The sequence below is a fragment of the Gastrolobium bilobum genome, unplaced genomic scaffold, assembly GCF_033153095.1.
Source record: "Gastrolobium bilobum isolate Gb01-03AN ecotype WA unplaced genomic scaffold, APGP_CSIRO_Gbil_v1 utg38323, whole genome shotgun sequence".
Lineage (NCBI taxonomy): Eukaryota > Viridiplantae > Streptophyta > Magnoliopsida > Fabales > Fabaceae > Gastrolobium > Gastrolobium bilobum.
This window is the reverse complement of record NW_026896508.1, coordinates 33,346-60,486: the sequence shown is the minus strand read 5'-3', so window position 1 is coordinate 60,486 and position 27,141 is coordinate 33,346. Positions and strand designations below refer to the sequence as shown.

Below are 27,141 nucleotides of genomic sequence, written 5' to 3'. Positions count from 1 at the left end.
GAACAAACAAAGACGTGCAGAAGAAAGGGGAAACTGGGAAAGAAAAGCAAGGGGTACGCCCCTTACTCACGAAAACTGAAATTCCAAATGCTTAATTATTTATAAATTTATTTTTATATATATATATTTTCTCGCACCAACCGCAAAAATAAGAATAAGAATAAGCAGAATTTTTCCATTTTTGAGAGATTCCATCACATCACACTCCACAACAGAAGATTGATTCGTCTCTCACAAGTCACAAGCAAGACGGAAGAAGGAAAAAGGAAGCAGAAGAGGTGGAGTTGATCGAGAAATAATGGATGATGTTGTTCAGCGAGTGTTTCATGAAGGAGGACGCGATTACGTGCAACAGCAGCCTTCAACTTCTTCGTCTTCCTCCTCAATTCTCCAATCTCTCCCTCTCCATGTGGTATATATACCATGCACGAACCTCATATTTGCTTTTCTCATTTCTCGCTCATATGATAGACTTTGCTTCTCGACGCTTTGCTTGCAATTTGGATGAATCGAATCTAGTTATATATATATATATATATATATATATATATATATATATATATATCTGTTGAATTTTATGCATTTTTTGGTTTGTCTTTTTCCATTTTTAGGGTTCGAAACTTAATTTTATAGGTTATATCATTTTTTAAACATTTGATGATTTTACATATCCATAAGCACACCGAGTTGCTGAATAGTAAAATTGATCTCGTTTTTTTTTATAATCAGTTAATATTATCTTGTAATTGTGTAAATTTTGTGTGTGTGTGAGAGTTGTGTGAGAGAGTTGCAGTTTGAATGGTATTGCTTATTCATGTATATTGAACTTTCACCTGCTTAATTCTCATGATCCATGAAATTTGTGGAGAGTATTGCTAAAATGGGGATGAAATGGTGCAGTCTTTTGATCATGGATATTATTTATTGGTAAAATCTATCCAAGAGCTCCGAGAGAAAAAGGATGGCCTAGTTACAGCTGGCATTGGTGGTCCATGTGGTTCTGGTAAAACAAGGTAAGGTATTGATATTTTTATCATGTATTATTTTGAATATGTTTTGCTGAAGTCAGGTGTATTGTTGCCTTGGTTTTTTCTTAGTTGTTTTTTTCAATTTCATGGTTCCTGAAGCTTAGCAGAAAAGGTAGCATCTGTTATTGGTTGTACTGTTATATCAATGGAGAATTATCGTGATGGAGTTGATGAAGGGAATGATCTGGATTCTATAGATTTTGATACCCTGATCAAGAATCTTGAGGTATGCTTTTGCTTCTCTTTTACTTTACCATGTCTAAAATGCTGGTAAGGCCTTTTCTTAGTTACTATGATTTATATGGCCTTGATGGTTTTCAAGGCTGATCTTTACTAACCCCTTAAATTTTACTCTTTATTATTTGGCCGTTTCATGCTTTATATATTATGTTATATCGACAAAATGCAGTCTTTGGAATCTGGTTCTGACCAGCAATAACATTATCAAAAGAGAAAAAGAAAAAAGATAAAGAAGAATAAGAATAGAAAGGCATTAGTAGCTGCTGATTTGTCGTGTTAGACTGTTGGTGAAGTGATTATCTGCTTGTTTTCTTTTTGACTGAATCTGATTAGATTATGTGTCAATTTAAAATATACTGTCTGGGACTAGCTTATGGATTTAGTAAGAAATGCAAATGAGTCTTCATTCTAGTTTTGTGCAAAGTTTTATTTTATTTTTATTTTATGCTTTGTTAAAAGGCTTATCTGTTGCAATTAGGATTTGACAAAAGGCAATGATACATTAATCCCAGAGTTTGACTATCAGCAAAAGAGACGTGTTGGCTATAAAGCAGTAAAGAGTGCTTCATCTGGGGTGGTAAGCTAAACTAATTGTAGTTTGAAGGAGTTCCATATATATATATATATATATTTTTTTTTTTAATCACAATTGGTTTCAGGTAATAGTTGATGGTACATATGCATTACATGCAAAACTGCGGTCTTTACTGGATATTCGAGTTGCTGTGGTATTTTCTTTTTTCTTTTTTAATATTGTAATAATTTTATGGCCTTGGTTATGCTATCAGTTGCTTATAAGTTTCAAAATAATACAGAGCATATATTTTTGATAAATCAGGTTGGTGGTGTTCATTTTAGCTTGCTTTCTAAAGTTCGTTATGACATTGGAGATTCTTGTTCGCTGGATTACCTTATAGATAGCATTTTCCCGTTGTTTAGAAAGCACATTGAGCCAGATCTTCATCATGCACAGGTTGGCCCTTTCTTATTCTCACCTCCAAATTTCACTACTAATACTTTTATTTCCTCTGCCTTTTGTTGGCAGATCAGAATTAATAACAGCTTTGTCTCATCATTTAGAGAGGCAATCTACAAGGTTAAATGCAGAAGTGAGGTGTGTCTATCGTCTATAAATTCGTACCAATGATTGTCTTTCTGTACGTGAATTCATTTTTCTGATTAATTGTCGATGAGTTGACATGTTTAAATTTGTTGGGTTTCCTTTCTATATGGGTCCCGTATGTCTGTTTTTGTTAATTTTTCCTTCCTTATCTACTATAAGCACATTGGCTGCATGGTTTTCACATTTGAAGTTAGCCTTCTTCCTTAATTTGGAACCCCAGATTTACTGCTCAATGTAGGTTTATTATTTTCAGATCTAGACCAGCTGAATCATCTGGTACACTAGGTTTCATCCCTAGGGTTCCTTAGGCTCGAAATCTTGGGTTTGATTGCTTTACTTCGTGCAACCAAACTAAGAAGTAAGCAATTTGCTGAATAAACGCCAAACTGATTGTCTTCTCTAAATCCACCAAAGCAAGAAAACCTACCATATATAAATCACACAGAAAGTATAGTAGTAAATTATATGAACTTAATATTCTTAATCTGTTCCAAGCAAATCATGTGTTTTCAATCTCATACTCCTACAGCATATGTATCTTAAGGTGGTGGGAACCTCGTGAAGCGGGCTTCCCTTTTTCTTTTGTTATTTATCAGCTGGATAACGGGTTAAGCTAGTGTTTGACATTTGAATATTTAATGATTTAATAGGAATGTGTATGGTCATGTTCTGTTAAATCAACACCGTTTATTGTTTGCTTTTCCATTGTCAATATTAAATCATATGATATACTTTTTTTTTCTGGTCCTTTCCCTGGTTATTGTCTTAGGACGATAGTTATTCATTTAAGGGTTATAAGGAATGGAAGATCAATAGAGAAAGGAAGGTTTAACTTCGATTCCCTGATAGTGGTTAATTAAAGCAAGCATGATTATTTATGTATCTGCCTGCTCTTTTACTTTTTACTTCTTTGATATTACCTTTCAGTTTTGTTAGGAACTATGTAATGTTAGTTTTACTGTCTATATTAGCCTTTTATTTCTTCTGTCTCAGTTTAGAGTAAATGTTGAAAATATCTTTAGTCTGATTTTTTTTTTTAATAATTTATAATTATTGTGTTTTAGGGTACAGACTTTAAGCTTTCGACTAAATTTTAAATTTTGTGACAGTCTTCAGATGGACATTCAGGTTCTTCCTTTCAAGGAAATGAAGCCCAGACAGATAAGTTAGTATTTTAACAGTCTCACATCCACTAAATGTGAGATTCCCTTGTAAATTATTTTGTGATCAGGAAAGATTCATAGTTACTGTAGATTAGGTTTTATTCTAGGCAAGTAATTATTAAGGCAGCTCTATGTATTGTAACAAAACTGCGTGCAATGGTAATTCAGAAAAATAATATTAAGCTTTTTTCAAGTTGGTATTAGAGCTTCCAATTTGGGAGACTGTTCTTCTGCAAATCAACCCTAGTCCACCTTCATTGAAACCGTATTAGCAGCTGTTAGAGAATAATAGACTCTCACCCAACACCTTAAGGTTTTGGGTTGAATTGGTTCTTTACATGGTATCAGAGCCTCAGCAACTAAGTGGTGGTCATGAGTTCGATCCTCGTTGCCTCCCGCTTTCTAGTGGAATTAAAATAAACACAAGGTAAAACAAAAAAATTAGGCCTGTGTAATATCCACGTATCAAGCCCAAATGGCTCTTGTGTGAGGGGGTGTGTTAGAGAATAATAGGCCCTCACCCAACACTTTAAGGTTTTGAGTTGAATTGGTTCTTTATAGCAGCCACCTTGATTGCGGCTCGTCTTCTTAATGTTTTGTGCCTTCATTATGTTTGGTTCTTTTTTCTGGTCACCAAGCCTGGCACAGCTGCAGCTGCCGTCACTCAACCTCACAGAACGAACCACTGTCCTCATCCAGCCAACCACCAAAGATCCACCTCTAGCAACCCAGTCATGCCCTGGTGGAACAGGACAAGCCACCTTCTATGAGTTGAAAACAAAGATTTTCTCTGCCAAATAGGGAGCTCTCTTGGTTACCAACTATTATGGGATCCTTAATGGGTGATGGATTGAGCTTGACCATTATTAGAATCTGAAGATGGAGTGCAGTAAGGATGCCTCCACTTTGGCTAGCTTTGTTGAAAGAGACCGAATTTGATTTCCTCTTTTGTTGGAATTATGAGTATGAAACTATTAGAGTACAAATTCTAGGAAAGGAGAAACTTCCATCTCTGTCTCTCTCTCTGGGGTTTTCTACACTCTTTTGTGGAGAAGAGAGTCATTGAGGTGTAATGCTTGATGACAATCCACTCATGGGTCAACCTTTCTGCTTTGCATATGAAACTGTTTTGTAGCAACAAATCAGCCATTAGCAATGCATATGAGCAGTTCAGCTTGTCAGGACAAAACACATTAAGATAGACTTGCACTCCATCAAGGAGAAATTGGATAGAAAATTTATAACGACAGCATATATTCCGTAGGGAAATCAGGCAAGTGTATCAAGTAAGGGACTCAGAGGTTTCATGATCTTACGAGTAAGCTGAGAATGATAGATATTCATTCTCCAACTTGAGGGGGAGTGTTGTAACAGTTCCACATTCACTAAAACTTGATATTCCTTGTAATTATTGTAAATTATTTTGTTATTAGGAAGTATTATTAGTTACCATAGACTAGGTTTTATTTAGGCTAGTAATTATTTAGCCAGGTCTATATATTGCAATAAAACTTACACAGTGGTAATTCAGAAAAATAATGTTCCACTCTTTTCTATTCAAGTGTCAGTGTTTTGGATGCAGGAAGAAAACAAGTGTGATAGTCAATTAGTCACTAGTTTATTTTATCTTTAGCTGTTTATTACTATACTACGGTTCTATTAGGTAGAATTTGAAATATCTTCACTAAAAAATATGTCTTGCTTTCAGTTTTATTGAAATGTACCTTAGACCGCCTTCAGCTAGTGAAGAAGCAAGGATAAATGATTGGATCAAAGTGCGGCAGTCTGGAATTAGATATTATTTATCCCTTGGTGACCAGAGGATTGTTGACAAAAATTTCATTATCAGGCCCAAAGCTGAGTTTGAGGTATGAATATTTTCAATTTCTTTTCCATCTTGTGCTTTTCTTGTCTTCTGATAATAAGACTATATTAAACAGCATGAGTGGGATGTATCTCATATGTACAGCATTTAGTTAAAGGATATATCACCAACGCCTGTTTCTTTCTTCAAGTTTGATTGCAACAAAAGTGTGTATTAAACAAGAATACATAAAAAAAAAAATGAAAAAGTAAAATAAAATTGGGGTCTGTGGAAGTTGTAAATGTGCCCCTCAAGCTTAGCAGATCACATAAAAAAAGTTAGCAGCTGACTTGCTAATTCCCCCTACCCGTCCGAACGCTTGGATGTTATCTCTTGCAATAAGTCTTGGCAGTTGGAGTTTTAAAGGCACAAGTTAACATACTCCCTAGATAGCGCTGCTCAGTATGCAAATTTTGGATATCTTCATAATTGGGCAGAAATTAGCGTTGCATTGTGCTTGTTTCCATTGTACATGTAATATCAGACTGTTTGAGAAATGGTTTAGATATTTTGATTTCTAGATAAACCTAGACTGCAGCATAATATTTTATGGGCTTGAAATTTCTCTTGTCAAAAAAAAAACAAAAAACTTAATAGGTCTGCGTGATCTTAATTTTTGGGTTTGGAAGGGAGCCTTCAAGAGGTATGACTAATATTGCAGAATAGGGATTAGAACTGACCTTTGTCAACATATCAATGTTTATATTGTGAGAACAACTGCAATTTGAATGATGGGGCAAGAGAAATATCATTGTGTACTATTGAAGTATGATGGGATATATTTTTTTGTCAGGATGGAGTTATACATGAATTCAAAGGTTGGAGATTCAGAATTAAAGGGTTTTCTTGGAGTCGTTGTTCACATGATGTTCTTTTGTTATTTCAGCTTGATTAAAATTTTTGTTTAGTCTTAGTTCCTCTACCTTGTAACTCTTTGTACACTTTTAATGTACCTTGGTTATGCCTCTTTTAGCATTTTCTTCCATTGAATACATAGACCTTGAGAAAGCATACGATAGGGTTCCAAGGAAAGTTTTATGGTGGGTCCTGGAGAAGAAAAAGGTTCCATTAAAGTATGTAAAGGCAATCAAGGATATGTATGATGGGGCTACTACATGTGTAAAAGCTTGTAACGGATCATCAAGTTATTTTCCTATCACGGTAGGTGTACACCAAGGGTCGGCTCTAAGTCCTTACCTCTTTGCCTTAGTTATGGATGAACTAACAAAAGATATTCAAGAGGAAGTGCCATGGTGTATGCTTTTTGCAGACGATATTGTGCTTACTGATGAGAGCAAGGAGGGTGTTAATAGAAAACTTGAATTGTGGAGAAGCACATTGGAATCCAGAGGATTCACATTAAGTCGAAGCAAGACTGAGTATCTGAAGTGTGAGTTTTCTCTGGTACGAGATGAGGACCAAGAACCTGTGCATCTAAATGGTCAAGAGGTACCCAAAAAAGATGCTTTTAAATACTTGGGCTCCATTTTACAAAACGGTGGAGAGATTGATGAGGATGTAAATCACAGAATCAGAGCAGGGTGGATGAAATGGCGCAGTGCATCTGCATTTTTGTGTGACCGCAAAATCCCCCTGAAGTTAAAAGGAAAATTCTATAAAACGGCAGTAAGACCGGCAATGCTATATGGAGCGGAATGCTGGCCAGCACATAGGCAACATGAGCATAAGATGGGAGTAGCAGAGATGAGGATGTTAAGGTGGATGTGTGGTTACACAAGGATGGATAAGATAAGAAATGAAGATATTCGACGAAAGGTCGGAGTAGTACCGGTAGCCGAGAAGATGAGAGAACATAGATTGAGGTGGTTTGAGCACGTGATGAGAAGACCCATGGATGCTCCTGTAAGAACAGAAGTTTGTTACCAAGAGCTAAACAGAAAAAGAGGCAGAGGTAGGCCGAAGCTTACTTGGGGGAAAGTAGTAAAACAAGATTTAATGGAGTGACATATACTTAGAAAGGAATGGAGAAAAGCTATAAGTATGGTGGAGGGTTAGACCCGCTGTTATTCCTATGTTCCAGATGGTCCCTTTTTAGTCCTTTTCCCCTTCATTTCCCCCACTTCTTCTTGTCCCTTTCTTTTTTACTTTTATTTATTTATATATACATATATTTTTATTTTATTTTATTTTATTTTATTTTATTTTTTTATTTTATTTTTTTATTTTATTTTTTTATTTGTCTATTTTTATTTATTTATTTATTTTTTTTTGCTTTTTTACTTTTTTTCAACCGTTTTGTATCTTTCATGTGGGTTCATCTACCACCGACCCCAATTAATTTGGGATAAAGGTGTTGTTGATGTTGATGTTGTTGATTTTGAATACATAGTTATCAACAGCGGGTAGCACCAACCCAGAAACAGTATAGTAGTGGTATAGCTGCTATAGTGAACTCCGCATAAATGCTATACTAAATTATACCAAAAATCAAAGACATTTATCGTATCAAGGTTATCCGCGGTAGGTTTCACCAAGTCGCAAGATGATACTGAAGCTAAGTTGTTCTGTGGTGGAATAGTCTGATCATTGGATCATGCCGTGACTTAAGTGGGCTTGGCAGCTTGCAGCCTAGCTGGAAATACTGGAGCTGCACATTGAGCAAGAAAATTTGGGAAGATACTTGCTGGAAATATGAAAAATATGTTTATTTGACAGCTCGTGATAAATTAGAGGCGGAGGATGAGTCCAGCATTATCTTCCCGTAAGATATGGTCAGGTGAAAAGAGAGGAACTCACCTTAGAGGCTAGTTGTGTATTGTTACCAACTTAGATGAGTGGGTTGTTGAAAAATAGAGGAGGTAATTCACCAATTTTGATGGGTTGCTGGAAGCAGAGTTGAAGAGAGGAGTGAGTGGGATTGTCAGTAAACTGCTGAAAATGAGTCACAAGAGTGGAGAGAGTCGGGAGGAAGAGTGAGAGAGGAAGGAGGGTCGAGATAGAGAGAGAGAGAGGGGCATACTACATAGATTTGCAACTTAAAAAAGGGGTATACTGGAGTTGATTATTTCTCTTTGTTCACCGTAGCACCACTATGGCCACAATCCGCCAATCGCAATTGCAGCTGCTACGACAACTACTGCAAACCATTGCCACTGGTGCCATTACCCGCACCTGCACTGGTATAGGCATAATAGCACCACTATTAATAACCTAGATTGAATATGTCTTGTTATCCATCAAGAGAAAATGAACCACATTATTTTTTTAGCAGTTTTTTCTTTTATTTTATTTATTTGTTTATTTTTATTATAATGTTGGAACAGGTTGGACGAATGACATTGGGTGGATTGCTGGCTCTTGGATACAACGTTGTGGTTAGTTATAAACGTGCATCCACGACCGTCAATAATGGCAAGGTTTCAGTGTCTTTTGAAACCATTGATGTTGTCAGTGAGACATTCATGGTGATGAGAGGAACTAATAGGAAGGTATGAACTCTTTTCTTATAACTCTAGATTATGTTCCTTTTAAAATCAAATCTTCTTGACTGGTTTTATTCTTCACTTTTGAGTGACTCACCATGTTGATTTTACACAAATATAGTGTTAAGATTTAAGATAGATATTATACTTGTTAGAATATCTAGAAAATAACTCATAATATCTTTACAGTATCTGAGAATATTTTAGAGTATCTTAGATAATCTCTTAGGAGTGGTTTCCTTATTTTCTTATATTTTCTGATTTGTTTCCTTTATTGATTAAGATTAAGAGTCTAGTATTAATATAATAGTAGGATTTAATGCTTTGTATTTTGTGTCACATCATAATACTTCATATCAATTTAATATCTCCTTTATTCCGAGTCTCTATTATCCTTTTTTCTCCTTCCTTTTGTAAACCCTATAATATCAAGATGATATCAGCAGTGCCATCATCCGTGACCTGCTCAGTTGATTGCATAGATTTGTGCTTTCAAGCACTTACATTTCCATAGTCCTAGGCGGTTTCAAACTTATCAAGTTTTGACAAATTGCTCTTGATTTAATATTGACCTTGTCATTATAGTTTTGACAGCATAAACCATATTTTTAATCTGAAAATCGTTAGTTAAGATAAAAACTATATTTTCTTTTTCTTTTTTGAGTTGATGTATTTTCTTCAATTCTTTTTCCTTTTTCTTCTCAGTTTTTGGAGGATTTCTGATCCTCACACACTGTATTTTTTCTTAACAAATTGTTTTATAAAATTCTTTCCTTAGTCCTTACAGGGCATGAATGTTTTATTTTCTTCCATTTTATATTAAATAGCATTTTTGGCTTGTATTTTTCCATTTTTATGCTTGCTGCTCACTTAGATTATGCCTTTTTTGTTTGATAATATGCTAAGCTACTTAACAAAAGAGGCAAACAATTTTTTCTGCAGACTGTTGGAACAGAAGCATTGAGGATGCGTATCAATGGACCTTGGATTACTAAATCATATCTGGAAATGATTCTTGAGAGAAAAGGTAGGGCTTTGGATGCACTCTCTTTTTACAGCCCATGTATATTCAATTAATTCAGTTATTTTTCTTATATTTTGATATTCTATTTTCTTATATGTGGTGATGAGATGACTGCTACAATAGGATAATATGTTTTGAGGACATTTGATCAATTAGCTTCACAATGACTTTGATTGTCTATCAGTAGATTTTCTTAATTATCAAGATAATAACAAGCATAATTTCTTTCTGTTGCTATGGTATGTATTTAACTGTGAACAGTGCAAATGTTGTTTATCCTCCTCATTTTCACATGCAGGTGTACCTCGTCTCAGCACACCACCTCTTGTGTCTAATACAGCTTTGCCTGGTAGTCAAGAAATGGCAATCATTGCACCAAAGCCAATTCGTGTTACTCCTAAACTTGTTACTGGGCTTGAGGATCTATCTCAGCCGTGGACTCGATCCCCAACAAAATCTAAAATAGAACCTGTTGTTGCTACATGGCATTTCATATCTTCAGATTCCTCCCAGCCAGATAACTCAGTCCTAGGTATTTTTCCTTGAATTGGAGGATGCAGCTTAAACTCTTCGATAGTTTTGGTGATAATGTCCTGCATGTCTGTCTACATAAGATTTCCATTATATCGAGACTTCTCTCATGAAGCAACCACAGATCCTTCATCTTTCAGGGACACCATTAGGCTTGCTCCGATGCCTGATTCATATGACTTGGATAGGGGATTGCTTTTGGCAGTTCAAGCAATACAAGTAAGGAAGAGAAGCTTGGAAATTTCTTCGGAGCCTCATGTTTTGAAGATTACAATTCCATAGGAAGTTCATATTTATATGTTTGATTGAATCCTATCTGCTGATTTATCTTTGTTCCAGGCTTTGTTGGAGAATAAAGGTGTCCCAGTCATAGTCGGAATTGGTAATATGGGCATTTCCTGATACCTCCTCCACCTCCTACTTTGTGTGTGTGTGTGTGTCCCCTTTTACCCATGCAGACATGCTGCCTACACATAGCACTCTTTCTCTGCCACATGGAACCGTGTACAGAACTAGCTGTATCTCAGAAAACAAATCTAACTACAAATAGATAACATTTAATTATAAATTTCTGAAAACAGATCTAGATAAGGAGGTGGCATTTCAGAACAAGTAGAATATCATTTAAGGTGGAGGCCCTGCAAATAGTTCATGGCATTCAGTCTCTGAAATCGATAAGTAACTAGATAACAGTCTAAGTTCAATTCAGGTAGTACTGTATTAGAGATACCAAGTTAGTTCTTCAGATGCTTGCTGCTAGGATTGGAAATGAGTGAGCTAACCCAAGCTAGGCCTAGCTCAAGCTCAGTTCTATAAGAAATCGAACCCATTTTCTTGGCTCATCTTAAGCTCACAAGCTATTTGAACTTGATGAGGCAATATTTAGCCCAGTATTAATTAATATTTTAAGCTCAATGAGTTAAGCCTGAATTTGTAATTTCATAAAATCTATGCTTCATATATATAGAGTTAAAAAAATAATTTAGTCAAATAAAAAGTAAAATTAAAAGGTATATATATATATATATATATTAAATTAAAGCATTATTTGTAGTATTACTACTAAAATATTTCTATATATTTATATATTGAGCCAGCTCATAAGCTAATGTGTCGAACTGAGCTGTGAGTAGGCTCATGAGGTTGCTGACATTAGCTTTTTTAACATAATGTAGCTTAAGATGCTTTTTGTTTGATTTAGGTGCCCTAGATACATGCCTGTGAAAGTTCAATCTTAAAAAGGTTTTGAACATAAACAAGAAGACAATCATTTTAGCATTAATCTCATGAATTTGATATATTTTGAGAACTGTCCTTTGTTGTATTTCATTCTCCCTATCTCTATTGCTCATAATTTGAAATATTTTGTCACTTTTTGATCGTATTACACTTCATTCTCCCTGTGTATTGTTTTCTTGGATTTATTTAATTAATTGAATTAATGCAAATAATTGTTAATTTTTTAATTATTTTCATTTACTATCACATTGGCTTAACTGTACCTTTTACGCATCATTAAAAGGGTGCGGAAATTTGGACATTGTGTTTGTGAGTAAAATGTAAACTTCATTGTTGTTTGTGGACTTGCTTAAAGTGATCTCGTTTTTCATTAAGAATAAGTGAATAACTAATAATTACTTCATGGTCACATATGCATGTACAGGCACACTCACGCACTGCAATTTCCTCTTTTTCTTCTGTTTCTTTGGGTCACCGATTTATTGAATATTATGGAATGAATTTATCTTCATCTCAGAGCATACATATAACAGCTGTAGTTCTGAAAAATGATTGATCGCGGGGAAGTTATGCTTTTCAGGAGGTCCAAGTGGGTCTGGAAAGACTAGTTTGGCTCATAAAATGGCAAACATCATTGGTTGTGAAGTTATTTCCCTGGAAAGCTATTATAAACAAGTAAAGGATTTTAAATATGATGACTTCAGCTCTCTTGATTTATCTTTGCTATCAAAGGTAAGGTAATTGAATAGTTTGTATACAGATTATTGGGTTACTCTACATATGTTTGAAACTATTCATGTTGCACCTTCATATGTGTAGCTACCTAACTTCATGCGTACTTGAATGTGTATAAATGGCTTTATTTCTTCTGAGAAATGAATCTTTCTCATTATTTCTTGTCCTGAAATGATTTTTTGTTGTTGAAGTTTTCTATGTTTTTTTTTCAAACATTATTATGCCAAATTAGTGCCTCTACCCCCGCTGGTTCCCATAAATATCCCCCCTTGATGGTTTGAAGTAATGATCAAGTTAATATGAAACATTTGCTTTAGAAAGATGTAAATCTTTGCAAGGTTGGGGGTTGTCTTGGTCAGACTCGAACTAATTAACAGCATAGAGTGCAAACTTGACGGAAAGAGTCTACATGTTCCATCAGCTGTTCCAAAATTCTTATCCCGAATGATGTGGTAATCCAAGTCAGTACCGCTATGTCATCAATTAAATTTAAAATGTAGTTAAGGCTGAGAAAGGGAACATTTTTTACAGAATAGTTTTTGGTTTTAAATTATTTTCTCATTTGTTTTTTGATTTTAAATTTTTAAAATTTGATCGATGATTTGGATATGCTGACTTGTAATACCATATCATTTGGGATAAGATTTTTAGTAACGACTTTCGGGACTGTTTGCATTACAGTGATAAAAATCTGTATGCACAAACTATTTGCTATCGTTATTCTTCAACAATAACTGCGAGAATGAATCCTTATCCTGCTAGGTGGGGCCAGCAGCATGGATCAAAAAGTGTATTGGGCTCTATCAGAAACCAAATTTTCAATAAATCCATTCGAATATGAAGTTGTTATTGTGGTCCAAAGGCCCTATTTGCCAATTGCCATACACTGCTAAAAATATGTATATACAGACTATTTGCTATCCTCATTTCTTCAATAGTAACTATAACAATGAAGCTTTATCCCACTCGGTGAGGCCAGCTATATGGATCAAAAATTGCATTGCTCTATCAAAAACAAATTTCGGTGAATCCATTTATAGTATGAATGTTATTCTGGTCCAAAAACTTTATGGACCCTTTAATTAGTTCCGTCTGCAGAGTTTATTGTTAGTGACTTGTTTTCCAAAAGTATCTTGAAACAGGTAAAATAGCAATTATTTTTCATTATTGCGAGTTCTTTATTTTTTTGTTTTTTGATTTTTTTGCTCAAATAAGATTATGCCATTATGGTAATATCTCTATGCTAAAAAAAAAAAGATAAAAAGATGAAGGTAATATCTCTTTGCTTTAAAATACTTGGTTAGTCAAAGCTTCTCGATACTTTTCAGTCATTTAACTCGTGGATCTCTTAACATTTTTATTCTTGAGTCTTTTCCAGAATATTGATGACATAAGAAATGTTCGAAGAACAAAAGTACCTATATTTGACGTGGAAAGTGGTGCTCGGAGTGGCTTCAAGGAACTTGAAGTTTCTGAAGATTGTGGAGTGGTCAGTCATTAAACTAGGACACCCAAAACTTGAATTTTGTTGTCTGCATTAAAACCTTGCTTATTATATTTAATAGAATAACCTGAAATAAGATAATTTCTTGATTGCATTTTATTTTTACGAACCACATGTGAAAAATATCATAGTGGATTTTGAATTCATTGCTGATCTAAATATTGACATGGTAATGGATTAATGCTGAACATGGGACAGCCATTTTAGCTGTCAATGGCCAACCTTTCCAGAAGTAACAACAATTAAGTGCTAGCCTAGGAATTTTTTTTTTTATTTATTTAAATTTCTAACACAGTCCTTGTGTGAAAACCCTCTGGGCTTAAATTTTGGACAAAATGCAAGCCCACTTAAACCTTTTGCTGAAGTTATATTTTTACTTAAAGAATGGGGAAGCATGGATTGAACTTCTAATCACTTGGTCAAAGAAGCTTGATACCATGTTAGGGGCCTTGGAATGACTTTGGCTCTAGTCTAACATTGGTTTGATAGTATACCATATTTAAACTATCTATTGTTTGAAGTTACCATGCCAATAGTTGCTCAGGAGTTTACAAATGGGTATAGAGCTTATCCCTTCATAGCATTCAGGCTATGGCACTATGCTAAAACTGTGGCTCCTCAGAATCACGATCACTATTGATCTGGTAAAGGGAATCAATGATACACTGTGGATACTAACTTCCGTATGGTTGGCTTGCAGCATCCTTGAAATCCCACATCGCGCTGGGGAAGGGGATATAGTGATCAATTTGTCTCAGAAAGGGACACTATACACCATTTACACTTCACATCTAAAAAGTTGCCCGTACCCACCTTTTACATGTTTTCTTATTTTCTCTCAGCTCAAGGACAGCAGAAAAATGAAGTATAGATATGCATAAGAAGTTGACATTTTTATCTGATGCATCTTACTTTGTCTGTGTGCAGAATGCCTGATATAGTCTAGTCATGTTGTGCTAGTTAGTTCTTTATCCTATTTGTTCTTTCTGGTTCTTGAGAGTTTATGTGTTAATTTTGACCAGATTATATTTGAAGGCGTCTATGCTTTGCATCCTGATATCCGAATATCACTTGACTTGTGGATTGCTGTTGTAAGAACGAGATTCCACCCATCTTTGAAGTTTGAAGGCCCTTTCTGTTTCATTTCTTTTTCTTTTTCTTTTTGTTGGGGCTAAGAAAGCCTGTGAAACAATTCTTTCCTTTTTGGTTTTCTTATTTGAAACAGGTAGGAGGTGTTCATTCACATTTGATTTCAAGAGTTCAAAGGGATAAGAGTAGAGTGGGATGTTTTATTGCCCAAAATGAGATCATGATGACAGTGTTTCCTATGTTCCAGCAGCTTATTGAACCTCATCTTGTTCATGCACACGTTAGTGGATATCATGTTTTTTCCCCCCCTCCATATTTTAAAATTGTTCAGCAAGTAATGCTTTTAATAATTGTGATGTTTTTAGATTTCAGTCTGAACCATTTATTATTTTCATGTAAACAAGAAGTACTGCACATCCTTGCCTTCTATAATGCTACAATAATATGTAATTCTGTAAATCTTGAGAAATACTTTGGTTGCGAATGCTTTCATGGATGATTACAGACACTGGAATAAAATATAAAACTTGGTGATTTTAATTGATGTTGATAGTCTACTCTTTTATTCGCTGTTCTCCCCTGTCTCCCTTTTGTTTGAGTATTGTCTTTCTGCATCTTATTTTAGATATTGGACTGTTGCTTTTGGAGAATTGATGGATATATGACACATTACCATTTAACATTTGAGTTGCAGCTTAAAATTCGAAATGACTTTGACCCTGTGCTTTCTCCGGAGAGTTCATTGTTTGTATTGAAGAGTAACAAAAAAGTAAGAGGTTTATCTGTATTTATAAATTATTTTACGTGACAAAGTTTTGTTCAACATGTTTACTGATTACAGCAATAAATAACAGGTCGCTTATGAAGATATTCTTGCAATTCTTGATCCAGCAAAATTTTGCAGTTCAGTGCAGAAATTTATTGATATTTATATAAGGCTTCCTGGGATACCTTCTAATGGGCAGTTGACAGATAGTGATTGCATTCGAGTCAGAATATGTGAAGGCAGATTTGCATTGCTGATACGTGAGGTTGGAAATATTTTCTCTTCTCCCATCATCTGCTTGCTTATACGTTTTTGCAATTATACATCAACTTATGGTTACTGTCTCAGTTTTGATGCTTTAATTTATTTGAAAATTTTCATATAATCTTGTACTTGTCAGCCTATCAGAGAAGGAAACTTCATCATTCAGCCTAAAGTGGATTTTGATATTAGCATCAGTACGGTTGCTGGTCTTCTAAATCTTGGGTAAGCCACATTTCAAATTTTCAATGCAAAAAAAATAATCTTCTTCATTTGTATATATCTTAAGTATATGTAAGACTACTATGTCTTATGGATTAAGTTGTGGTATTTTAGCTACAAATGCTTCAAGAACAAACGAATAGTGTGAAAATTGTATAGGAGTAGAGAAACATCTTGCTTCTTGTTTATGTTGTCCAGATTCTACATTAAAGGAAAGGGTAGGAAATTATCTTCAACATTTGTTGTCTACATGTCAAACATTTGATGTAAAACCTGTGTACCAGAATCTAGTGTTTCAGTTTGCATTTCACATACCCTACACCGCTATCGAACTTAAGTGGGAAGAAGGAAAAAATAATTCGATGAATAGTAAGGGAGGAGAAAACAGAAACACGTAGCTATAGCCCTCTACTGCTGGAGGATGGTTTCATTTTACATTCTCAATCTCAATCCAATATGCTTTTCTTATTCTGCCCTTGGGGGATGGTATTTGTTGTTACGCTCTATGCTTTTATTCTATTAGTCTGGAAGAATGCAATAAAGTTAAGGTGAAAAATAAAGATGAAATATAGAAGTGATGGTAACCTCTATCTACAATAAGATATGGAATTCATGTAACTCTCTGAATAATCAGAATAGACTGACTTTTTCTATTGCTATTAAGTCTATTCATTTCCGTATTTGGTATGAGTGAAAATTGGATGCATGTTGTGTATATTTGACGAAAACAAAAGGTACCTCTTGCAGTTTATATATTTATATATTTGTCCGACAGTTGGTGTATTTGCGTATTGTAATTGATTTATTCATTGGTAACACTTTTCTGTCAGGTATCAAGCAGTTGCTTATATTGAAGCGTCTGCATTCATCTATCAGGATGGAAAGGTAACGTGATTTATCTGATGACTTGCATTTGATTGAAAATACATGTTTGCAGTAATTAGTTGATAGAAGTTACAAGGCTGAAATGAACTTGTTCCCGATTTCCTTTTCTTCGAGTTCCCCAATTTAACCTAAACTTGGCTGATCTGAGCAGTACGAGGATTCAAGTCGTTTTTTACAGCTGAATCATGTTCACTAAAACTCATGTTCATATTTATGATTATGAATTCTTGAACTATGGAAAGTGATAGCTCTTTTAATTTAACTATGGAAAGTGGAGTCTAATACAAGTTGTCAAGGAAGGAGGAAATGATAGATATTTGGTGAAATTCGCGAATTTCAACTACACAACGAAGACTAGATTATATACCCACAAAACATTAAATATAGATATCATGGTTGTAAGAGGGCGAGCTTGGCGCATTGGTAAAATTATTTCTTGGTGACTGAAAGGTCAGGGGTTCGGATCCAGGAAACAGTCTTTTTGCAAATATGTAAGGGTAAGATTGCGTACAAAGATTGCCCTCACCTCTACCATCGCTAGTTAGGATTTAATGGAGAGTGGTTTGGAATGGTTAAATATCATGATTGTCCTAACCACTGTAATTTCATGTTCTAGTTAGTCTATACAATGAACCTAGAAGATATTTGCATGGTTTCTGAAAATTAAATATCACGATCTCCTTATCAACACTATATCACCCATATCACCAACTACGGATTTCATGCTCTGGATCACCCTATACTCTTTCAATTGCACAAAGCCTTTATAAAAGGTTGATATTGTGTTAGGGGAACACACATGCTTACGCTTGAGCATTCTACTATCAAGTGCATCCTCACTTTCCCAGGTGCACACACATTCACCCCTGATTATTCCCTTTGGATTGTTGGCTGGAGGTATTGATATTTCATTGTTAAAAATCTCTACCACTTATTCGTAGATAAAAGAACCAGCTCCCATCAGCTGGACATCACCGATTCTACCCAAGTGAACAGTTTGTAACACTCCTCCTCAATATAAAGCATATAAATTAGTGTTACTTATATATAACTTCATTGTCAAACATCTCTACCACTTATTCGTAGATAAAAGAACCAGCTCCCATCAGCTGGACATCACCGGTTCTACCCAAGTGAACAGTTTGTAACACTCCCCCTCAATTGAGAGCATATAAACTAGTGTTACTTATATATAACTTATCTGAGGATCCTTCAAAGACTTATTGGAGACATCCACTATCTAATTATGTAAATTGGTGAAGTGAGTGACGATATCTCCTGATAAGATCCTTTCTGTAATAACAATCTATCTAAATGGATTTGGCTCTCATGAAAACTACATTAGAGGCAATATGCATGACAACTTAATTATCACAAATAAGTGTTGCTTGCTTAGTTTCTCCAAATCTGAATTCTTTAAGCTACTGTTTGAGCCAAATGAGTTCCCAAGTAGCTTATGTCATGGCCTAATATTTTACATCAGCACTTGATCTTGCAACCAAACATTTGTTTTACTTTCCTAGGAAATCAAATTATCCCTTACAAATACACAATTCCTAAAAGTTGATTTCCTATTAGTAGGATAACTTGCTCACAACATCCGAGTATCGAATAACCCGAGTATGACTTTTATCTTCATAGATAACACCTTTCCCTAGAGCTCTTTTAATGCATATTAGGATATGAGTTATCACATCTCAAATGTTTTGCACAAGGAGAATTTTAGAACTGACTTATCATACTAACCTCAAACAAGATGCTTGGACGAGTGACTATAAGGTATTTTAGTTTCCCAGCTAATCTTATGTCTCTGTGGATTTGAAAGGGGCTCCCCTTGATTTGGCCGTAGGAATGTCGATTGTCTTTGTATTCAACAGGGTTGTTTCCTTAAGAATGTCCATCACATACTTTCTCTGGGAAATTATGATACCATCTTTAGATTGCGCCACCTCTATCCCTAAGAAATATCAAAGTTTTCCGTGATCCTTTGTTTGAAAGTGATAGCAAAGATGTTTTACTTGAGAGATGTTATGGATCATTACCTCTAGTGACTATGTTATCACCACAACCAAATAAATGCACCTTTAGTTGAATTGCGATAGAATACTGAGTGGTCATACAGAAATGCTAAGGCCATACCATAGTTTTAAATTTGCCAAACCAAGCTCTTGGAGATTGTCTAAGGCCATATAGAAATTTGCGGAGATCAACATATCCAAAAGGTTGCTTCATATAAACTTCTTCAGAGAGATCACCATAGAAAGGCTAATGGTGAATGACGGCTATAGATAGAAACGAGCGAACAATAGCAATTTTCTCCATTGGGGATAAGTTATCTTCTTAATCTAATCCAAAAACTTGTGCGTTGTTAGTCACATGTGATTCTCCATTTGATCTATTCAGATATGATTTTTTTTACTCCTACTCTCTGCTCTTAGTTTAGGTTGATTAGGGCCATAAGTATGTCAACCTTAAAATTTTTGATTTCCTTGTTTAGATAATTTTAATTTTAATTTCCTTAGATTATGGAATTTGATTGGCCGAATGTATGACCAACACTATTAAATTGTAGCCACCTTCTTCATGGAAATCTAAAAAAAAATCACTCCCCATTAAACCTGATGACAATCCTTGGGACGCAGCCTAAGCCAAGCATATTAATAAAGAGATTGTTTCCCGAAATTGGAATCTTCTTTCAGTCACAAAGAAGTAACTATACCACTACTTGAGGTTCGCCCTCTTCCCATAGAAATAAGATAAAACCTAAACTCTGCTTTTCTACATGTTATCTCAAGAGAGAGAGGGCCTGAGTGCCATGAGTACCCATCAAACTCTCAAGAGACGTCCACCTCTGACTGTCAGCCAAACAGCATCCTATCCTCTGTTAAGGCTTCTGACAACCCTCTTTTTCATGTCATGATTACAGGACACTGGTTCAACGGGACTAATTATCTAATGTGGTCCCAAAGCGTTATGATGTTTGTCTGTGGTTGTGGAAAGGAAGACTACCTAATTGGAGATGTTGTTCAACTGAACAAGTCTTATCCGACATACATGACATGGAAAGCAGAGAACAATCTAGTGATGTGTTGGCTTGTGGATTCCATGACAATGGAGATTGGGGAAACTTATATGCTATACATGACAGCCAAAGAAATCTGAAATGCTGTACAAGAATCCTATTCCAAGGTAGACAATACTGCTTCCTTGTTCCAGATAAAAGGTATCTTGAGGGAGGATTTATAGCTTCCTCTTGGGCCTTGGCTCAGTGTATATGCAGCCAAAGGTAAGATCATGGCCATACACCCATTACCCTCAATTAGAGAAGTGTTTGCTGAAAGACACTGGGAAGAGAGAAGGCAACAACTGACTCATGAGCCACAAAACTCTGAACCAGCATCAGAGTACTCTGCCGTTGCTATTAGGACCAACTTAACTTCTAAAAATAAGCCTCAAAAGGAATGGTAAACCATGGTGTGGCCATTGCAATTAAACAGGTCCCACCAAAGAGGTTTGTTGGAAGCTATGTAGCACGGACACTTTAAAAAACCTGAAACGTCGGTGTCCGACACACTGACAAGCTCCGACATGATGTCCGACACGTGGTCAACATTCCCAACATGTTGATCAATCTAACACGCGAATTTGACTGTGTCCGACATGGTGAAATGGAATTTTCATAATAAAATTATATTTATAAAAAAATTAAAAAACATTTTAAAAAAAGTTAAAATCACTGTTTCCTTCCCCTCATAAACAAAACTCACTAGTGACCAACCGGCAGCAACCCATTTCTCTCCTCTTAAATAACAAAACCTTAAGTCCCTAAAGCACACGGTGGTGCGGCAGCTGGCAGTACTTGCAACTGTGACGGAGGGTGGCTGTGGCTGAAGAACGGGACGCGACGGTGAGCGGCTGAGCGTGTGGCAGAGAAAGCGTGGCAGATCTGAGTTGTGACAGCAACTCAGCGACTGGCCAGCGTGTGGCACGGCGAAGAGGTTAGGGGAACTGGGTTTTTCCTCAGTTCAAGGATTACTCTCTCTTCCCCCTATTTTCACTATTTTCCTTTTTTTTCCCCTTTTCTTTTCAATTAATCGAAACTGGGGAAAGAGCCTCTGTTCTTTGAAATTATATATGTTATGCTTGAATATTTGATTGTTTGGCATGTTATGTATGTTTCTTCGATCTGCGGTTAACATGATACAGAGATACTTGCCTTGCCCCAACTTGAAAAAAAGAATGAAAAATATATAATAAATGAGATGAAAAGTGAAAACAACAAAGCAGGTATACGGTTTTGTAGGTGGCCATATTTGGGATTGAGATTTTTGTGAATCTTTTTGGATACTAATTGTTTTGAGTACAAATTGGTTTAGTTTAATTTTTTGTTTGTTTAAGTTATTGGTGGTGGAAGCTTAAGGAGGGAAAAGAGAGAGAGTTCAATGATAGAATGTTGCACGAAGGACCTTGGGAGTTTGATGGAGGAGTAAATGCAATATGGAATGAGATGGCTAAGTGTATTCAAAATTTGGGACGGAGGGTGTTGGGAGAAAGCAAAGGAAATGGATTTCATACAAAGGAAACATAGTGGTGGAATGGAGAGGTGCAAGAGGCAATTAAATATAAGAAGGAGTGCTTTAGATCTTTGCATAAAAGTCCCAGTGAAGAGAACCTGCAAAAGTTTAGATTGGCGAGAAAAAATGCAAAGAAAGCAGTGCGAGAAGCGAGAGGCAAGGTTTTCGACGAGTTGTATAAAAATCTTGGGAGCAAGGATGGTGAAAGAGGTATTTATAAACTTGCAAGGATAAGGGATAAGAAAAGTAAAGACCTCACTCAAGTTAGATGCATCAAGGATGAAAATCAAAAACTTCTGGTGAGAGATGAAGATGTAAATGAAAGATGGTTGAAATACTTCAACAAGCTGTTTAATGAGGATGGAGATACAAGCGAGGTGGACTTAGAGGACGCGTATGATGATATGTATAGAAGATTTGTACGCAGAATTAATACACATGAAGTTAAGGAGGCTTTAAAGAGGATGAAGACTAATAAAGCCTTGGGGCCTGATTGTGTCCCTATTGAAGTGTGGAGAGGCCTGGGGGATGTGGCAATAAAATGGTTGACCAATCTTTTTAATAAGATTCTCCAGGCGAATAAGATGCCTGATGTATGGAGGAAAAGTATGATTGTGCCTATCTACAAAAACAAGGGAGATATACAGAATTGTTCAAACTATAGAGGCATTAAGCTAATGAGTCATACTATGAAGTTGTGGGAGAGGGTTATTGAACATCGCTTGAGGAGAGATACCAAGGTTTCTGTAAATCAATTTGGATTTATGCCAGGAAGATGTACCATGGAAGCCATTTTCTTAATGCGACAACTAATGGAAAGATACCGAGAAAAGAAGAAGGACTTGCATATGGTGTTCATAGACCTTGAGAAAACATACGATAGGGTTCCAAGGAAAGTTTTATGGTGGGTCCTGGAGAAGAAAAAGGTTCCATTAAAGTATGTAAAGGCAATCAAGTATATGTATGATGGGGCTACTACATGTGTAAAAGCTTGTAACGGATCATCAAGTTATTTTCCTATCACGGTAGGTGTACACCAAGGGTCGGCTCTAATTCCTTACCTCTTTGCCTTAGTTATGGATGAACTAACAAAAGATATTCAAGAGGAAGTGCCATGGTGTATGCTTTTTGCAGACGATATTGTGCTTATTGATGAGAGCAAGGAGGGTGTTAATAGAAAACTTGAATTGTGGAGAAGCACATTGGAATCCAAAGGATTCACATTAAGTCGAAGCAAGACTGAGTATCTGAAGTGTGAGTTTTCTCTGGTACAAGATGAGGACCAAGAACCTGTGCATCTAAATGGTCAAGAGGTACCCAAAAAAGATGCTTTTAAATACTTGGGCTCCATTTTACAAAATGGTGGAGAGATTGATGAGGATGTAAATCACAGAATCAGAGCAGGGTGGATGAAATGGCGTAGTGCATCTGCATTTTTGTGTGACCGCAAAATTCCCCTGAAGTTAAAAGGAAAATTCTATAAAACGGCAGTACGACCGGCAATGCTATATGGAGCGGAATGCTGGCCAGCACATAGGCAACATGAGCATAAGATAGGAGTAGCAGAGATGAGGATGTTAAGGTGGATGTGTGGTTACACAAGGATGGATAAGATAAGAAATGAAGATATTCGACGAAAGGTCGGAGTAGTACCGGTAGCCGAGAAGATGAGAGAACATAGATTGAGGTGGTTTGGGCACGTGATGAGAAGACCCATGGATGCTCCTGTAAGAACAGAAGTTTGTTACCAAAAGCTAAACACAAAAAGATGCAGAGGTAGGCCGAAGCTTACTTGGGGGAAAGTAGTAAAACAAGATTTAATGGAGTGGGATATAGATTGGCGGACAGTATGTCTTAGAAAGGAATGGAGAAAAGCTATAAGTATGGTGGAGGGTTAGACCCGCTGTTATTCCTATGTTCCAGATGGTCCCTTTTTAGTCCTTTTCCCCTTCATTTCCCCCACTTCTTCTTGTCCCTTTCTTTTTTACTTTTATTTATTTATATATACATATATTTTTATTTTATTTTATTTTATTTTATTATTTTATTTGTGTATTTTTATTTATTTATTAATTTATTTATTTATTTCTTTTTTATTTTTATTTTTATTTTTTTTATTTTTTATTTTTATTTTTATTTTTATTTTTACTTTTTTTTCAACCGTTTTGTATCTTTCATGTGGGTTCATCTACCACCGACCCCAATTAATTTGGGATAAAGGTGTTGTTGATGTTGATGTTGATGTAAGTTATTGAATATGAAATGTAATATACACTTATATAAATTAAAAATATTATTTAATATTAACATGTGTCCCAACATGTCGAAATATAGATTTTTTTAAAATTGACGTGTAGGAGTGTCTAAGGGTGTTAACGGGTCGGGCCGGACCGAGCCGAGCTAAGCTCTGGTCTTAAAAGGCTAAGCCTGTGTTTAAATGTGTCAGCCTGATCAAGCCTGTTACCTGTTATGAATATAATTATCGGCCTGTGGCCTGGCTTATTTACAAAAAATAAAAGCCTCGTTTAGCCTGTTTAAAAAAAATAAGACAACGAAGATTTATCCAAACAGATTATACAATCAACATCTCTAGTAATTCTATAAATATTCATAAATTCAATGTATATCCAAATAGCATAATATAGAACAAAATCATTCAAAAAGTCTGTTTAACCAATAAAATGGAGTTAAATGAATTGAGGAGAGAGAGATAGGACTATTACAAGTAGTATAAAAAATATAAAATAAAATAAAAATTAATATATTAGGCCAGCCTGAGAGGCTCTAAGGCCGAGCTTTTGAATTAGAGCCTGAGGCCTTTTTATTAAACGAGCTTTTATACAAGTCCAAGTCTGACTCCAACAACCAAATTTTGACATGTAAGCTCAGGTCTTCACGAGCCGAGCCAAAGGCCTCTGGTTCGTTTACCACCCCTAGGAGTGTCGTACGGTGTCGTGTCGTGTGTCACGTGTCGGTGTCGGTGCTATATAGGTTGGAAGCTACATAGAATGGTAATCCATGGTGGGACCATTGCCTGATATCTGCGAAATGCATAAATTCTTCTTTGATGAATGAGCATAGTAGCACATTCGCAACTACAAAAATCACTTGCTGGTCAGTTATTTTGTTATACCAGTTCCTTGATTTCCTTTCGCAACACTACTCAAATTTGTTGAACAATGAACATGCATATTGGAATAATTGAGTTATGATATTCTGCTGGAGGACGGTCACTTTACAAGATCACCTCGGGGCTTATGTATAGCTAAGCAGCTTTTAATTTGCCATTAAAGTTGTAATTCTTTTTTTTTTCTGGGATAGATTCTAATTGAGGTTGATCATCTACAAGATGTCTCTGGCCCATACATTCAGATAAAGGGTGTTAATAAAGATGCGGTGGCAGCAGCAGGTTCAATGCTTAAATTGGATGGTTCATATACTACTAAGGTATTGGCTTTCTTGCTTTATTATAGTTCCCCTTTTGTATCTGGTGCATATTGCAGGTGCTGGATCAATCAAATCTGTCACATCAAATCTGTCACGATGTCTGGATCATGGTCAACTTATTATTGTTCTTGTTTGTTATTTTGATAGAGTTATCTTGAAATAATTTTGGAAAGACTACCAGCAATAGAGAGAACTTCTGGTGGGATTCCTTCTCAGCAATCAGCAAGACTGCTAGAGCTTGTTGAATTTATTCAGTCTCAGGTAGTCTTCTCTTTGAATAGATTTTAGTCTCTCTTTTTGGGGCTCAATCAAATACTGGCCATTTGTGTATTTAACTCCATTCCTCTTTGCATAACTGGTGTAAACACTTCTTTGAAATACAGCCACTTGTGAGATTCACAGTTAAACATTAAACGGTAGAGAAAAACCAATGAGATTTTTCATTTATGCTAGTTGGATGCATACATCTTTCAATTGAGGAAGGTTGGATCTATGCCTGGGATAAGTTTAGTTTATTAGCGAACCAGTGTGCATATAAATAAGTGCATAACTGGTGTTTGAAAAGTGAATGCTTATGCATCATATCTTTATCGTATGTAATAGTGAAGCCAAGAACACGAAACATCCGGAGTCGTTCACTGTATAGCACCTAGGGATCTACTCTAGTACTCCTTTCTATTCGACACATCTTGTGTCATGCTAATGCAATGCACACCCACACAGCTCCAGACTCCTCCATTGATCCAAAACTACTGCATTCCTTGATGAACCAAGCCTTTTTTACATTTTGAAGTGTGTAATAATACCATTTTTTTGGGGCATTATAATTTTGCCTACATATGTTGGAATAAACAGGGATGTAGCTCTGCTTCAGAGTCGTCACCAAGTAGGGTAGACTCTCCAATTGAAGGGATTATTGAGGAGATGCAATCAAGGATTAGAAGGCTTGAAAGGTGGCTTGCTCTAAATACGGTACTCCCGAAACCCTATTCCCCAAAGTGGTTGCTGACTTTGTATTCACTGTAACTGTTACCTTGTTTTTATTAATTTGTTTATTTTGTTTATTTGATACTGTGGGCAGGTTCTATGGACATTTCTGATGTCTGCCCTTGTTGGTTATTCACTGTATCAAAGGAGGCGTCAATGATGGTCTTCGAAGTTTTCAGGATCATGCATTGGCATTCTTGTCTAGTTACCTCCGTATACAGGGCTCAAGTTTTTTACGTGGCGAGTCCATATAAGCTAACTACAGTCACTAATCCCTTGAGTGTAGATGCATTGCGGTTCATCAATTTCAAATATTAATTTAAATGTTGATTAATCCATATGTAAATAATTTGGTAGTGAAAATGAGTTACAAATTATGGAGCCATTGCCCACTTCTCGCTTTCATTTTGTCAAAAATGAAATAATTTTTATGGCTCAACACACCTAAAGACCTTAATGACCAAGCTAGAAAATGAATCCGTATTCAGCGAACTGCTTTGCTGCATCGTATTAGAAGAGTTTGTAGCTGGTTCCAAGGTTCAATGTTTGCTTGAAATTTTCACGGCTAAATAATATTATACAAAAATAGATTTATGCGAAAAGCTGAAATTCTTGTAATACAATTTCGTGGTCATTTAAACACTTTAAAAACTGGAACGTCTTTTTTCTTATTTTTTTCTTCTAAATAGCTGAACCAAAACTAGTCTTTATACTGAAGTTCAGTTTCATAAATAATGCCTAGATACTTAGGGAGTTATTTTGGGCCCTCGTGTGGTTAGTTAGTCATAGGATAAATTACTTTATAACTGGGGCTGGATTATTTTATACAATATAAAGTAGCCATTTAAATGTGCTAATTTATTTGTTATGTTAGTTATCGAATACAAGGAGATTAATGGTTAAAAATTAGTGTAAGATTATTTATTTATATTTGTAAGTTCATATTTTCCCTATATAATTTTATTGAACTTTCAAATAGATCTACGTAATTTAAATGTTTTTAATGATATATTTGT

General features: G+C 35.7%; 1 protein-coding gene across 7 annotated transcripts; it reads left to right on the top strand.

The window, feature by feature from the left end:
* Nucleotides 1–139: 139 nt before the first annotated feature.
* LOC133300127 (uncharacterized) lies at nucleotides 140–26,520 on the top strand. 7 transcript variants are annotated; one of them, XM_061499622.1, is made up of 26 exons: nucleotides 140–412; nucleotides 901–1,013; nucleotides 1,128–1,254; nucleotides 1,747–1,842; nucleotides 1,928–1,996; nucleotides 2,107–2,241; nucleotides 2,314–2,382; nucleotides 3,501–3,556; nucleotides 5,263–5,422; nucleotides 8,703–8,867; nucleotides 9,804–9,888; nucleotides 10,184–10,417; nucleotides 10,541–10,635; nucleotides 10,756–10,798; nucleotides 12,236–12,387; nucleotides 13,769–13,879; nucleotides 14,917–14,985; nucleotides 15,120–15,263; nucleotides 15,678–15,752; nucleotides 15,838–16,014; nucleotides 16,150–16,235; nucleotides 17,063–17,117; nucleotides 25,013–25,138; nucleotides 25,286–25,399; nucleotides 25,994–26,110; nucleotides 26,220–26,520. In XM_061499622.1, the coding sequence occupies exons 1-26, from the start codon at nucleotides 299–301 to the stop codon at nucleotides 26,283–26,285; spliced, it is 2,853 nt and encodes a 950-aa protein (XP_061355606.1). In that variant the 5' UTR covers nucleotides 140–298; the 3' UTR covers nucleotides 26,286–26,520. The 7 variants fall into 7 exon arrangements, 6 of the variants coding, with proteins under 6 accessions (XP_061355606.1, XP_061355605.1, XP_061355607.1 ...); XM_061499621.1 differs by having other exon boundaries at nucleotides 1,747–1,845; XM_061499623.1 differs by having other exon boundaries at nucleotides 1,747–1,845; nucleotides 2,314–2,386; nucleotides 3,520–3,556.
* The last annotated feature ends 621 nt before the right edge of the window (nucleotides 26,521–27,141 follow it).